This window comes from Lacerta agilis, chromosome 10 (genome assembly GCF_009819535.1).
Source record: "Lacerta agilis isolate rLacAgi1 chromosome 10, rLacAgi1.pri, whole genome shotgun sequence".
Lineage (NCBI taxonomy): Eukaryota > Metazoa > Chordata > Lepidosauria > Squamata > Lacertidae > Lacerta > Lacerta agilis.
In genome coordinates this window covers 62,365,603-62,381,717 of record NC_046321.1, presented here as the reverse complement: position 1 = coordinate 62,381,717, position 16,115 = coordinate 62,365,603, and the positions used below count along the sequence as shown (strand labels likewise).

The window sequence follows — 16,115 nt, the reverse complement described above, 5'->3', positions numbered from 1 at the left end:
TGCCACACTTGCGATTCCCAGCAGGTGATATTCAGAGGCATGCTGCCTCCCACAGAGCCATCGTGCTTAGTAGCCCTTCATGGCCTAATCTTCCATGAAAAAGCCCGTACTGCTTCTATAAAAATTCTTGCAGCATCATTTTCTCAGAGGAAACGTGGAGCTTTGACTTTAGATCCATGATCCCCTGTGATAAAAGACTGCAAAGATCTCCATAATGTATTGTGGGGTGCAAAATAGTAGGGAGGGTGTTAATTAAAGTGATTTAAAAGGAGTAGGATCATTTCCCCTATCTCTGTGGTCAAATGCACATGTTAAAACTTCAAATCTATGCCCACATTGGCCTTGTAGCTTCTGTTACATAAGTGACTCTTCCCCCTTATTTTCCTACGAAGATAGCATTTTTAAATTACAACTAAATTTGCAACTTGTCTTCCCTTCAACCTTACATAACCTGCAAATAAGGCCATTTTTTTTCCTGACCAAAGTAACAAATATTTGCAATGTGTCAGCTTGCAGATAACTCTGTGTGCCCTGCTAGATCTTGCTTATAAAAGGCCATTGTCCGAGGAGCTTGAGTTATATCTATTCAGCCATGGAGAGAAATAAGAAGTTTCATTTTTTGGCTCTTGCTCTTGCAGGTAAGATAGAATTTTATAGTTGGATAGCAGTTTATTGGAAGATATCAGTATGAGTCAGTCCATTGCTCTATCTAGCTCACTGTTGTCTAGACCAGGGATTCCCAAACTTGGGTCTCCAGCTGTTTTGGGACTACAATTCTCATCACTCTTGACCACTGGTCCTGCTAGCTAGGGATGATGGGAGTTGTAGTCCAAAAACAGCTGGAGACCCAAGTTTGGGGATCCATGGTCTAGAAAAACTGGCAGTGGTCCTTCCAATTTATATGACCCTTTGCCAATTGGATGCCCTCCCATCAGCCTCAGTTTGGGGCCAATGGAATTGGTCACCCCAAACATCCTGAGGACACCAGATTGGCGAAGGCGAGGTTAAACATTCCCATGCTCAGCTCCAGTGCTGAAGTCAACTTTGCTACCTTCACAGGTGCAGTTCTCTGTTTAAGTCAAATGTGCCTTGAGGTTATGGAACAAAAATACACCTTAAAAAAACCCGTTGTAGGTGCCTGTAAAGGTGAACTGCGGTAGAAAAGTTGCCCAGATCAGTTTGTGTTTCCCTTGATAAAAGACTGTCTTCAAAATGCATCTATTATGTCCCTTTTCTTGTTCTTGGATCGTGTTCAACAGCTGTTATTGATTCTTTATTCATTCAGTAATGTGTACCTCACCCTTCCAATGCATTCCTGTTTTTGTTTTATTGGTTTTTGGGAGCAGTTTACAGTAGTCCAAAGTGCTGTGATCCATAAGAACAATACAAACAGTCTGAGGAGATAGAAATTCAAAGACTCCCTGGGAAAGAAACCCTCGTCTGCCTAATATGACAAAAGCTTGCTGGAAAAGGGAAGCTTTCACCAGGCAGTAAGGGAGAGGGCCATATCAACCTACAGTAATCTGGTGCAACCACCAAGAAGGCCCATTCTCTTGTCCCAGCCAGTCAGGTATCCTGCACAGCTGGGACATAGAGGAAGGTGTCTCCACCAGGTTTTAGGGAGTAGCAGGCTGGTTACAGGTACTGGAAGAGGCATTGATCTGTGAGGATGTCTACCTCCTTCGATCATTAAGTAGCAAAATAGTTCAAAACAGAATCAGAGAAAAGGGAGAAGATACTGGAAAGGATTAATGTTTTTTGATAAATTAACCGGCAGTCTATCATTTCAAGTGCCTTCCCTTCTTTGCCTCTTTACAAATAAGATCCTGCAGGTTCTTTGAAAAGGGTGGTTTCTGAGCAATTTGTAAAGAAACACGCCCTTGAAGAAGGCACTTTTGCAAATTTTGCAGGTGAATATAACAATAAACATGCATCCTTTCCAGCATCTTTGAGATACACTTTCCTTTTTTTTGTTTACATCATTGGATGCTTCTTGTTTCGTAAGATTTTCCTTTCAGCAAACTACAGGTGAAACTCGAAAAATTAGAATATCGTGGAAAGGTTAATTTCTTTCAGTAATCCAACTTAAAAGGTGAAACTAATATACGAGATAGACTCGTAACATGCAAAGCGAGATATGTCAAGCCTTTATTTGTTATAATTGTGATGATTATGGCGTACAGCTGATGAGAACCCAAAATTAACAATTTCAACTTTGGGGTTTTCATCAGCTGTACGCCATAACCATCACAATTATAACAAACCAAGGCTTGACATATCTCGCTTTGCATGTCATGAGTCTATCTCATATATTAAACTCTAGTAGCTAATGAAAACAATTGCTTACATAAATGGACTTTTCCACGATATTCTTATTTTTTGAGTTTCACCTGTAGTTCTCCACACAACGTGCTTTAGGCTGTAGCTCTTTTTTAGGAACAACTGGACTGGTTTCAGCTGGAAAACGGCAGCAATTCTGCCAGCTATCTACTAAAGCAGGTAAAAAATGCAATATCCCTCTTAATTCCTGTGACGGTGCCTTCCCGTTCTTGCCCAAAATGGGTGGCCAAATGTTGGCTTTGGGAATGGCACGTGGCCATTCTTACCAGCAGGCCATAAAGATTGTCAGTCACCCATGTGGAAAACCAATATAGGCAGCATCTGCTTTCCCCAAAATGAGAGATTTTTTTTTTTAAGCCACCAGTGGGCAGCACAAGCTTTTGCTAAGGGGTTTTAAATCGTTTTTATTATTATTATTATTGTTAATTCTAAGAACTTCTGTGCGAGTTCAGATCTAGAATTAAAATGCTTCCCTTATCTAGAGATTGCGTGGGATTACGCATTTATGTATTCACGGGGGAGAAAGCGTATGGGATACGATCTCATTCAAAATGTTTCTGTTTGCAAAGTGGAATACAATGAACAGTATTCTTAATGCCAGGCGGGATTAAGCATTATTCTAAGCATGCCATAGAACAGTTCCCAAAGCAAACTGGGTCCCTGCTGTAGCGCAATTGCCAGAATTGTAGCAGCACAATATGCAGATTGTGTTTATGAAGTGTTTTCATGGCACTTTAAATATCAGTACATGATGTCCCCTTAAGCTTCAATATTTAAAAGGCCACAAACATTCTTGGCATCAGGTCACCAAAGAAAAGAAAGACTTTCTGGGGGTGGTCTGGGAGAAACTGTTACACCTCATATTGAGGGAACTCTAAAATCTTGAAAGGGTGGACTGGAAAGATGACAGTTGCAATTTGCTCAACAAATACTCTGGTGTCAAGGTTCTTTTAATTCTGCAGAACGTATTCGTTTTCGGAGGGCGGCGAACGTGCACAGACTTGACCTCTATCTCTGTAAAGTTCACCATTACTCCGTGGGGTTAGGAAGCATTTTCAGAATGCCAGAAGTCCCAAAATGGTTTCGAAAGGCAATGGGATTGTGACCAGTCAAATAGCGCTAGGTGAAAATATGTAGACCTACAGCATGGAAGAAGAAGAAGAAGAAGAAGAAGAAGAAGAGTTTGGATTTGATATCCCGCTTTATCACTACCCTAAGGAGTCTCAAAGCGGCTAACATTCTCCTTTCCCTTCCTCCCCCACAACAAACACTCTGTGAGGTGAGTGGGACTGAGAGACTTCAGAGAAGTGTGACTAGCCCAAGGTCACCCAGCAGCTGCATGTGGAGGAGCGGAGACGCGAACCCGGTTCCCCAGATTACGAGTCTACCGCTCTTAACCACTACACTACTACACCACATGGAGATCTGCTAGAGCAGGAATGGGGGAATATTTGGACCCGCCAGATGTCAGACATGAATTCCCATTGGCCCAAGTCAGCTTGGCAAAGTATACAATGAGAGTTAAGTCAGAGATCTTTGTCCTACTGTTCTGCACACAGTGGCATGCCGTCAGTGAACTAGGGGGACTAGGCTAGTCTCCTAAATGTTCCCGGAGAATTAGAGTATTAAAGTATTAAAGCCTGGAGCCTCCTTCCCAAGGCCCAGGATGCTTCTGCCTGGCTTAGGGAGGGAGGGGTGATGCTCACATGCATGATATTGTGGCGTCACCACCACCCCAGTCTCTCTCTCAAGCTGGCGCCTCTGGCCCTAATTGTTGCCCTACGAAAAATTTCACCGCACGCTACTGACTGCACAATAGTTCCGTCCCCACAACTTAGTTATCCTAGGTGCATCTGAAAAGGAGCACAATCATCTGTACATTCAGAGCTCAGTAGGCCAGATCCTAAGTCAGTGTTCATGGAAATGCAGCCTTAGGTATCCTCTTCCACTTATCTTCCTTTTGTGTCAAGAATGAGCCCATGGTGGACTCTGGAGGGAGCAGTTTGAAGCAGACAGCAAGAGCAAAGGATTGGCCGAGAGTGATTGTCTAATAGCTACTCAAAGGTCAGGAACTAGGAAACAAGGGTGATCAGGCCAGGGCACAGGGAACAGACAATTCCCCCCCCCCCAATAAGCAGGGCCAGCTCAAGAAATTTCGCTGCCTGAGGCGAAGGACAAGTTGTGCATACCCCCAATTAGAAGCCAATTGGACTGGTAGTTGAAGCTTTCTCCAATACTAGTGAAAGGACACTTGAGGGCAGCAGGATACCGTGTGTGGTGGGGAGGCCACATGATAATCATAGCTCTGGCCACACACCCCATCTCATTATCTGCCGCCTGAGGCAGCTACCTCACTCTGCCAGCCCTGCCAATGGGCGTTCGGTGCTAACTGAACCCTTAAAAACTCCCTGGGTGTGGCTTACCCCTTCCAGGCCCTGTGGAAGGAATAAGTCAGACCTAGGGAATATACAGAATAATAGAGAAAATGGTGAGCAGGCTTGTTGGCATGTGAGGCCCACCGGGACGAGAACTCTGTGTCTCACTGCCCTGTTTCATGGGTTGTCTCTGGTTTGGAAGGTTCCAGGTTTCTGGGGTTGGGCTCAGTGTCAAGATTCAGATGTAGGATTTGGGCTGCTGTGCCTCTTGACTCAGTTGGCCTCTGCCAACTGTCAGTCACTGGGACCATGACCCCCGAGTTCATAAATTATACTCTGGTGGGTAGCTAGGTGCAAGGTAGCACCTCTTACCGGGGCTTTTTTTTCCCAGCCAGAACTTGCTGGAACTCTGGCACTTCTCAGGCGGGCGCCATTGCCATTCTAAGATAGCAAGAGGTGTTTGTGGTGAGTTCCAGCACCTCCTTTTTCCAGAAGAATAGCGCTGTCTATTATAAACCCATGGGAGTCATACGTATACTATAGAAGTGGATTAACTAGTTCCCAATACATTAACTGAAGAGTCGTCATGACCAGAAAGATCCCTTCGTTGGAATTGTGAATGTTGCTGCCATGCCACAGCTTCACTCCCACAATGGTTTATTGTGTGACTTAACCTTCCTGCAGCTTTGACATGCTTCTCATAAGAAAAGAGCCTCGCTTCGGAGATGGATTCAATCACTGATATACTGTTAAATTAAGTGGGGATAATTACATTGAGTTGTAATTTGGGAGCCAGCAATTAATATTTCCAGAAGCTTTAGTCAAAAGTGAAATGCTCCGTGCAGTGGGATTTTAATTGACTTTATATAATGTTTGGTGGCAACAGCAACTTCTTATTAACATTCATTCTTAGGAAGGAACTAATCTTGCATGCTCCACCTTATGTAATTTATTTCTAAGTGGCATTTGTGAAAATCACCCTAAAGAGGGCAATAGACCAATGGACTTTGGGATTATGACAATGGAGAGGGAAGGTCGCCATGAATGGCACCTACATTGGAGGGGCACTCCCTTTTTTCTTCACGTTGCCCAAAGATGTCTCAGAAGCTCTTAGGTCACATCCAAACCATACATTTTAATCGCTTCTGTGCTACTGTGACAGTCTGTCCTGATCCCCTGGCCTACCTGGCAGCCAGAAAGCATGCCAAGACCAAGTCCAAAATCCGAGGGCTGTTCAGCATCTGCAAAGTCCACAGTCCAAGATCCTAAGCCAAAGGTCAGGAAACGAGGTTTAGGGTCGATCCAATGGCAGATCAAGTTGATGGATTATGCTGAAATGGCTAAAATGACTGGAAGAATCAGAAATCAGGAAGATTGTATCCACTAATTTCTGTTTCTCCCCTCTTAGTTTTAAGCCAGGCTTGCACTGCGAGGGAAGATGGACTATATGGTTACTCTCTGACCGGAAAACCAGAGAAGACAGAGAAGGGCTGGAGGTAAACGGCAGCTTTTGTTATTCCTCTCCACCCCAATTCTTTGTGTATTTGATAATTTGTACACTGACAACACTTTTCTGATATCTCTTGAAGCCTTGCTTGATTGTGAAGGGGCCATATGCTTTGCAAATGGATGTGGATTGTTTAATGCTGAAAACAATGTAAAGAGCAACAGGAAAGTGCAACAATTGTGCATATGGTGCAATACATATGCTAGCACAGATAAAATATAGGCATCCCCAACATGCCATCAGAATGCTTCCTCTTTGGCTTCTCTGAGGTTGGAGAGGAACCAGCTGCAGACCTTTCTGCAACCACAGGCTTCTAACTACGGATCTTCCTTCCTGAGGGCAGACCTCTCTCTCTCTCTCTCTCTGTTTTCAGAGAGGGAAGTCTGATTTTAATGTATTTTAATATTTGTTGGAAGCCGCCCAGAGTGGCTTGGGGGACCTAGCCAGATGGGCGGCGTACAAATAAAATAATAATAATAATAATAATAATAATAATAATAATAATAAATTTTATTCTTTATACCCCGCCCATCTGGCTTTATACCCCGCCCATTCTTTATACCCCAGCCACTCTGGGCGGCTTACAGCACATAGAGATTGTAAAACATTAGACATTAAAAATTTCCCGATACAGGGATGCCTTCAGATGTCTTCTAAAAGTCAGTTAGTTGTTTATTTGCTTGACTTTTATGGAAGGGTGTTCCACAGGGCAGGTGCCACTACCAAGAAGGCCCTCTGCCTCGCACTATATCAAGGGGATACTCCCTGATATTGAAAAGAATAAGTCAATCTTTGCTCATGTGGAGTTCATAGCTGCATCTACACAGCTATTAAAAAACGCTCTGAAAAATAACCGCTTTAAAGCATACAATGGAAAATTACATAGAGTTCCAATTTCAACTCCGCAGCGCCATCTGGTGTCACATTGTTATAAGGCATTTATAACGTTTTTATTTTTACTAATGTAGTTGGGTCCATGCATGTAGTCTAAGATCCTTTGAGCTCGGTTCTACTTGTGGAAAGGGTGCTTGCGACACCTGCTAATGGAAGAGGGGTAGGCAAAGTCTGCTGATTCCTCTTTCCTTCTGTCCCCGCACCCTCAATCTGCTCTGGGACATTGTGGAACCATATGGAGTAGCACAGGAGAGGGAGATTAGGCAAATATTCCCTCTCTCCTTCTGTCAGAAAGAGCTTTTCCTGTATCAGAGGTGCTGCGCTTCATGGTAAAACTCCTTCTATGAGCAGAAGGGTATCTTAGGTTCCAGTCCTGAGTGTCTGGAGAGTAGAAACTATTAATGCTTTATTTTAAGAACAAACAATGGAGCCTGACTCATGGCATAATAATTGATTTGATTTCCGCAAACGGAATTGCAACGCAATGGTTCTGAATCAATAAAACTGTTCACTGGACGGGAACTAGATGACATAAAGTTGGGTTTAATTACCACAAACTGAATCACAGTGCAATTATTCTGGATGAATAAAGGGTTCACTAGACGGGACACAGAGTAATAATGGACATTTATGTCCCAGATGTCTTCTCTGCCTGTGGACCTGTGTAGCCATGTGGCATTTTATTGAATTATAAGGCCTTGATTGTAGAATTTTGATCCTGATTTAGCTGATCCGGATTAAAATCCCAACCGATTCATGGATCCATTTCCTTAGAGTCTCCATGTAAACTGTATTGTAAAACACTTTGCAGAAATGTCATAAAGCGGTGGGTAATATTCTTTCGATGGGATAAATTTAGACACATGAACTGTTCACTAGAGTGAGATTTTGGAGATGTATGTTTAGTTTTCTGAACTGAATGTTCAGAAAACTAAATATTTTTTTTCATTCTCCCTTGCTGACTGCTCATAGGAACAGACAATATAGTATGAAGATAAATGGCTGTGTATCTTTTCCAGGGTGGCCCTGTCAAGACGTGGAATAGCTTCCCTCTATGAAAATGACATTCCTCAACTTGCGTTGGATGTGGAGTTTCAGACAGAAGACAGAGTCAGGTTTAAGGTGAGTGAAAGAGAAAGCAAGCAAGGAAAGAAGTTGGTCAACTATCATTTATGCACAGCAACCTACTGATAACTGTATGTTTATTTTGTGTGTGTCTCTTCTTATTTGGAAACAGATCTATGACCCTAACAACCAACGATTCGAAGTTCCTCTCAAGATTGAATCCCCTCCTCTTGCTGCTGCTGACACCAGCTACGACATTGAATTTGCCAATGATTTATCTCTTCGGTTCAAAATCATAAGGAAAGCCACAGGAACTGTGCTGTGAGTACAAGCTATATTAAGTTTGCTTGCTGGGGAAAAAACAACAAGAAGAAGTGATGGAACTGAGATGAGCACCATTTCTCATGCATTACAGCTTGGCTCAGCATGAAAGGGAAAGAAAAATGATCCTTTCTGTCCTGAGTATAAGTTCTGTTTGTCACAGAAATAGCAGGGAGCAAATTATTCCTTGTCTTCGCTGAAGGCGAAGGTCTAGGGGGATAAAAATGCCAAGTGCACACATGCAGATGAAGAAATATTGAATGAGTATATTTTCTTTCCATAATCCCTCATCAGATGGGTGATTAGCTAATACTCTTCGCCCTCGTGCAGATATGAGTTAGTTTAAGGCTTCTTCAGGAAAAGGTGCATTATCTGTGTTTAGATCTTCACATGTAACGATCACACTGTATCAACCGCGCTTCATAGCCATGTAGCCATAGCCAGTCTCAACTTTTGGTCATGCATACTGTACATGCAGTGAAATGGGTGATCGTCATATGTTATAGCCTACATGTAGGATGGCATTTATTCTCACATGAAATCTGCGTAGGAAATTGAGAACGTGGGAAGGGGCCCCGAGACAAGGATATCATGTTGCTAATATCGTCTTCTAGGTTTGGGGCATCTGGTTCTGGTTTCTGAAATGTGAATTTAATGGCATTGCCGGCTTTACGGAAAGAGGAGACTGAGCAGTAGTTTAGAGGAAGCCAGAGGGCAGTCTTGGCTAATACGTTTATCGGCAGTAAAACAAGATGCTTGCTTGGCTGATTAACATTGCCTGGAAGGAAAAACAATATCAGGAAATCATGCTTCCTTTCAGGGGCTTATGTAAGTTCTTTCAAAATCTGCTTTTCTTTCTTTCTTTCTTTCTTTCTTTCTTTCTTTCTTTCTTTCTTTCTTTGGAGAATTAATTTTCAAGGTGATGCTTGGTTTGTCGCTTTTACCAAAAGAGGATGTGTTGAATGAAACATTAGCGTGGGAAAAAGACTAGCAGGGATTTCATATAAAACATGTTTAGAAAGGAGGGGGGAAGGCATAGACAGTGCCAGGGGGAGGCAAGGGGGGCTGTTAAAAACAACCCCCCCCCAGCAAGTCGCTCTCCTTCCACTTGTCTCCCCCCCCCCCAATTTCTGGACTCCTGTTTATTAACAAGTGCATTTAATTTTTCTTTCTCACTTTTCACCCACTTAGAAATATACTTTGCCCCTTCAATATCCCCTCCGCCATTTTTCCCAGTGCAATTATAAATTATCAGTAGAATCAAAGAATTGTCAAGTTGGAAGGGACCACAGACCACAAGGGTAATCTAGTTCAACCCTCTGCAATGCAGGAATCTTTTGCCCAACATGGGGCTTGAACTCGCAACCCTGAGGTTAAGAGTCTCGGGCTCCACCAACTGAGCTATATATGTCACCAGTAAAACAATTATAATCTGTAAAACGCTATTAGCAAAACAACTAAAGAAATAAGCTGAGCCGCACAATTGCAGCAGAAGTCTTATTACAGGATTCACAAAGTACTACAGCTACTCTACAAAACAATATTGGCACGAATTCTCCCCACCCTGATGACCCATAATCTTTCACTCTGTTCAGTTCGTTCTTGTATGCACTGTTCCCTGGCATGAGGCTCAGGAAAGACCCAGGCAGTAGCAACGGGGTGTGTGTGTGTGTGTTGTAAGTGGGGCACTGCTTCTCTCCCAGCTTCCAAACACAACTTGCCATCTACACTGCTACATTGGCTGCTACCAGAACCATGTTCTGCTGACCAGGCGCCACTGTGCCTCTTAGTGAAACGCCATTCAGATACATCAGAAGTATCAGGTGGGTGGGTGTGGGTGTGAAATGTCAAGTGTAAGGTTAAAATGATGATGATAATAATAATGATAATGATAATGATAATGATAATGATAATAATAATAATAATAATAATAATAATAATAATAATAATAATATGCCAATGCAGACTTTTCCAGCACAAGGAAAGCCTGGCAGGAATTAGAAAACAGTGGAGAGGAATATTTAGATAGGATCTCTCTGTGTGTTTTCCAACCAGGGGTTTCAAAATTAAAGCAGAATTTTGGATAATTGAGTGAAAAAGCAGGCAGTCATGGGGGCTTGCAGAAGAGCTTGTGGCAGGAAAAAGGCATTAATTAATATGCCAGAAAACTAACTCTCTCTCTCTCTCTCTCTCTCTCTCTCTCTCTCTCTCTCACACACACACACACACACACACACACACACAGAGAGAGAGAGAGAGAGAGAGAGAGAGAGAGAGAGAGAGAGAATGTGCAGCCAGCTGCAGCAATGTAAGGCCAGTCATTTGCCAATAAATAAAGGGACCAATTGTGCATCTTTGGAAATAAAATATTGCTCAAAGCAATCAATAAGCTGCAAATGAGGCCGACGGGCAGTTTTTCCAGCTGCATTTGAATGTCTGAATAGATGGTAAATTGTGTCTAGAGAGCAACACAAAATCCATCTGTACCTGCTGTATAATTTGTGGGCCCCTGCAGAAGCTCTGCCATTGCTCAGCCAGCTCTGAGTTCCCAGACCTTTTTGTACCCTTTATCTCTGTCAAGCAGGCCTTTTATTTTTGGATAACCTTGCCCCGAAAACCCTAATGCACCTTCCTATCCCACTATCTTTCTGGTATAATTCAGGTAACCCCATTCCAACAGATGCTGTTGACATAGTGACATGTAGATATTTACATCCAGGTTAAATCACCTCCCTGCCTTTTCTATACTATAATCACTGTGATAAGTAATACGACACATTACTTACTATACCACAGAGATTTAACAAAGACTGGCTAATTTTCATAGATAAATGGGTTAGACCGAATAAACATGCTTTTGACAGTGATATTAGGAGCTTTGCTCAGTTCCCTTCCATGATCTGGCTGGGAAGCAGCTATCCAGAGTTTTTCCCAGGCCAGTGTGACCGCCCACCACGTAGCAATTGTCACAACTCGGCGGTTTAGGCATTGGGTTAGTCTTTGGTGGAGGGGAGGTTGTAGCCCAGGTTTTCCCAAACTTGGGTCTCCAGCTGTTTTTGGACTACAACTCCCATCATCCCTAGCTAGCAGGACCAATGGTCAGGGATGATGGGAATTGTAGTCCAAAATAGTTGGAGACCCAAGTTTGGAAAACATTGCTGTAGTCTCTGCCTGCTCCTCCAGGTTTCAGGGGTATCCCCTTAAAGAGATCCAGTGGGAGTTGCTTCTGTCGAAGCCCAGCCGGGGATGGGGGCCATAGCATTCCTCAAAGGAGCCCCTATTTGGCATGTGTCATAGGGCCCCCTTCACCCCTGGGTTGACCCCATCTGGTATACACCAGTATCTCAATGGTTATATTGAATGCCTATGCCAAACCTCTGCATATGTAGTCAATAAAGTTGTGGCCTGATTTGACCCAAAATACTGCTTATTGGAAAAGGGACGTGGGTGGCGTTGTGGTCTAAATCACAGAGTCTAGGGCTTGCCGATCGGAAGATTGGCTGTTTGAATCCCTGCGACAGGGTGAGCTCCTGTTGCTCGGTCCCAGCTCCTGTCCACCTAGCAGTTCGAAAGCACAAGTAGATAAATAGGTACAGCTCCGGCGGGAAGGTAAACGGTGTTTCCGTGCGCTGCTCTGGTTCGCCAGAAGCGGCTTAGTCATGCTGGCCACATGACCCGGAAGCTGTCTGTGGACAAACGCCGGCTCCCTTGGCCTATAGAGCGAGATGAGTGCTGCAACCTCAGAGTCATCCGCGACTGGACCTACGGTAATGGTCAGGGGTCCCTTTACCTTTACTGCTTATTGGGGTGACAGTCATGGGGGCTGCTGGGGGGTGGGTGGGTCATGCAAATATGCTTTATCTGGCTACTATATTGTGTAACATATAGCTATGTTCTGTATCTAAGTGAAAAATCCCAATGGGAAGTTTTAAAATGTCAGACTTGCAAGAGAAATAGAGGCAGCATATTGAATGGGGACAAGTTAGCCTAGGGAGGAGTGTACATTCTTGATTGCTGTTTACATTATACTCAGTATTTCAGTTCCTGCAGAGAGATTGTTTGCAGTGACCAAAATGCATGAGCATCAGATAGTATTCGTAGGGGTTAATAGGCCAGGACTCTGTCAGAGGAGTTAAGTAGGCAAGGCTGCGATGTTAAATTGGGTAGACATCAAGAGATGACCTCCTGCAAATATGGTGGTTACATAGTAAGGACGGACGTCAGCGAAATACTCTACACGTGAATATTTTTTTTCAAACCTTGACAGCACCAGGTGTTAGGTGAAAAGCAGAGATTACATGCACAGCTTCCGTGCAACTGATTCTTACAATACTTATGTGCAAATGCCTCAACCCCAGGGCTGTATCCAAGGTTAGTTCTGCTCAGAGAAGACACATCAAAGTTAATGGAAGTGCATAAATTCGTTAATTTCAATAATAAGGGGTCGTTAATTTCAATGGGTTTACTCTGAGTATAACTTTGTTCGACACAACTTTGCCACCTTCAGGGAAGCCCCAACGTTTTCCTTCCGTTGCTCACAGTTGCAGGCTGCAATGGCACCGGGAGCATGCAATGGCACTGGGAACATGTTTTTTATGCAGGGTACCGCGTAGAGCTTTTAAAAGTATTAAGCAGTTCGCGAGATGAGCGCCGCAACCCCAGAGTCGTCCGCGACTCGACCTAATGGTCAGGGTCCCTTTACCTTTACCTTTACTTGCTTTTAAATAAATGCACACATGGATACTGTGCGGACCAACCTTTAGCTCTGATGAACGGAGTGGAACTGAGCAGAAGGCTATGAATCACGGGGATGGGGAAAGAGAGTACTTGAATTAGTTTGTATTTGGCTGTTAGTTTGTTAAGATTGTTCTGTGGGTTGTGAGTTCTGTAAGGCTTTGGGAATTTTATAATGATTAGCCTTTTAGATGTAGTTCTGGGATTTTCTGCACGAAAGGCAGATGTTCAGGGGTGGCCAACTCCCAAGAGACTGCGATCCACTCACAGAGTTAAAAACTGGCAGTGATCTACCCCCTTTTTTGGGGTTCAGGTCAAATTTGTTGAGCTTTTTTTTTTAGGGAAGCAGCAAGGCCCATTTTGGGGGGGTTCAAAGTTGTTGAGTTTTTTCAGGGAGGTAAAATATTCAACTTTTCTTTAGGGGAAACACAGTTGTTCAGTTTGTTTGGGGGGAGTCAATGATCTCCCAGTGATCTACCGCAGACATCCAGTGATCTACCGGTACATCACGATCTACCTGTTGGACATGCCTGTATCTATAGCATTCCCCACATTAAGTGCAGCCCCCAGCCTGGATAAGGTTGCCCACCTCTGCATTACAAAACCACCCAGTGATACTCCCATGTTACCATGGGGGTAAGCTTGTGTCGCAAATCCAACGCTAGGGGAATAACTGCTACCTCTTAACCTTACATCCAGTTACAGGTAGGTAGCCGTGTTGGTCTGCCATAGTCAAAACAAAATGAAATAAAAAATTCCTCACAGTAGCACCTTAGAGACCAACTAAGTTAGTTCTTGGTATGAGCTTTCGTGTGCATGCACACTTCTTCAGATACACTGAAACGGAAGTCACCAGACCCTTATATATAGTGAGAGGGTGGGGAGGGGTATTACTCAGAAGGGTGGTGGGAATGGGTGATCAGCTGATAGGTGTGGAAAACCTGTTGACGACTCTTAGCGGCTGCAATTGGTCTTGCAGGGAAAGGCAAGGGGTGAGATGGCTAAAGATAGCTTTGTCATGTATAATGAGATAAGAATCCAATGTCTTTGTTCAGACCAGGTTTCTCCATGGTTTTAAGTTTGGTGATTAGTTGCAATTCAGCCACTTCTCTTTCCAGTCTATTTCTGAAGTTCCTTTGTATTAAGACAGCTACTTTGAGATCTTTTATAGAATGTCCTGGGAGATTGAAGTATTCTCCTACTGATTTCTCTGTCTTGTGATTCCTGATATCAGATTTATGTCCATTTATCCTTTGGCGTAGGGTTTGGCCTGTTTGTCCACATGTAGACGACTGTTAACGACTGCAATTATTACAGGGTCTTACAGGGAAAGGCAAGGGGTGAGATGGCTAAAGATAGCTTTGTCATGTATAATGAGATAGGAATCCAATGTCTTTGTTCAGACCAGGTTTTAACCTTAGAGTTTAGGGTACTATCCACATCCTTTGCCCACATGCAGAGTTTCTTAGTCATTTGCATTCATGCCGGAAACCAACCATATGCCAGGTAATAATGGAGTTCTGCGTCACCTCACTTGTCGAGAAATTAACTGTGAAGCTGCCCCTTGGTGGTAGTCCAGTATCTTCCTTAAAGCCTTTATGGAAGGTGACCTGATTACATCCAAGTAACAGGATGCTAAATTAGATGGAGTGCTACTATGATCCTACGTGATCATTCTCGAATGGCCAACAATATATTTCCCCCTTTAACAACTTAGTGTGGGCATGCCATTTGTAATACAGGTCAGAAAATCTTTTCCCCAGCCAGACAATTTCTCTGCAATATTGACTCTGGTGCGACGCTTTGTTAAACGCTGCAGCTGGGAAAGCAAGAAACAAATAACCACATCTAATCAGAAACTTTGCTAATTTCCAATCCGCTGCTCTGGAGTTCATTTGTTATATATATAGATTCTGGTGGCAAACAAAGGCTGCGAGGGGGCTTCCTGCACAGAGAAAAGCTATTAGAATGATTAAAAACGCCATTGTTTTAAGCTGCAGTTCCTCCTGAAAGCAATGCAAATTGCTGCGTGGAATTTGTACAGCCCCCAACACAGCCATTCTTCTTGTTGAGCGTGTTCGATTTTTGCAAAGAAAGAGGTGATTCGATTTGTTTTTGTTTGAGGGCGATGTTTAGTAGGGTGATTTAGAAATCTGGTGTTTGTGTTGTGGTGTGTGTGCTTTAATCTAGAAATGCACTCTTCCAAGCAAATGCATATCGAGAATGTGCTTTATTTCCACTGAATGGGCAGCAGAGTTCTGCCAAGGCACAGATGTGGGATTTGGTGAGCTGTTTTCTTGGTGGATTGCATTCAATGCAAGGATCTTAATAGAACATGCAATTGTAAGAGAGGTGGGTAAGCACTTAATAACCAATTGGTTACTTTATTTAGTATTAGATTTGCATCCCACACTCCATCCAAGGAACTCAAGATGGCACACATGAGTCTACCGTTTCCCCATCTTTGTCCTCACAACAACCCTGTGAAGTAGATTAAGCTGAGAGACCATGACTGTCCCAATCTTATTATTTATACCCCACCCATCTGGCTGGGTTTCCCAGCCACTCTGGGCAGTTTACAGTACATATAAAAAATTGTAGAACATTAGAAATTAAAAGCATCCCGATACAGGGCTGCCTTCAAGTGTCTTCTAAAAGTCAGATAGTTGTTCATTTCCTTGACATCCAATGGGAGGGCGTTCCACAGGGCGGGTGCCACTAATGAGAAGACCCTATGCCTGGTTCCTTGTATCCACACTTCTCGCAGTAAGGGAACTGCCAGAAGGCCCTTGGTGCTGGACCTCAGTGTCCGGGCTGGAAAATGGGGGTGAATACGCTCCTTCAGGTATACAGGACCGAGGCCGTTTAGGGCTTTAAAG

General features: G+C 43.5%; 1 protein-coding gene across 1 annotated transcript in view; it reads left to right on the top strand.

Annotated features, from left to right (window-relative positions):
• Positions 1-527: 527 nt before the first annotated feature.
• Positions 528-16,115, top strand: part of LOC117054267 (maltase-glucoamylase, intestinal-like) — an 80,541-nt gene continuing 64,953 nt past the window's right edge. The window contains exons 1-4 of the mRNA XM_033162937.1: positions 528-638; positions 6,124-6,211; positions 8,136-8,238; positions 8,354-8,502. Coding sequence (XP_033018828.1) covers positions 593-638; positions 6,124-6,211; positions 8,136-8,238; positions 8,354-8,502 — 386 coding nt within the window. The 5' untranslated portion in view covers positions 528-592. The remainder of the gene's footprint in view (positions 639-6,123; positions 6,212-8,135; positions 8,239-8,353; positions 8,503-16,115) is intronic.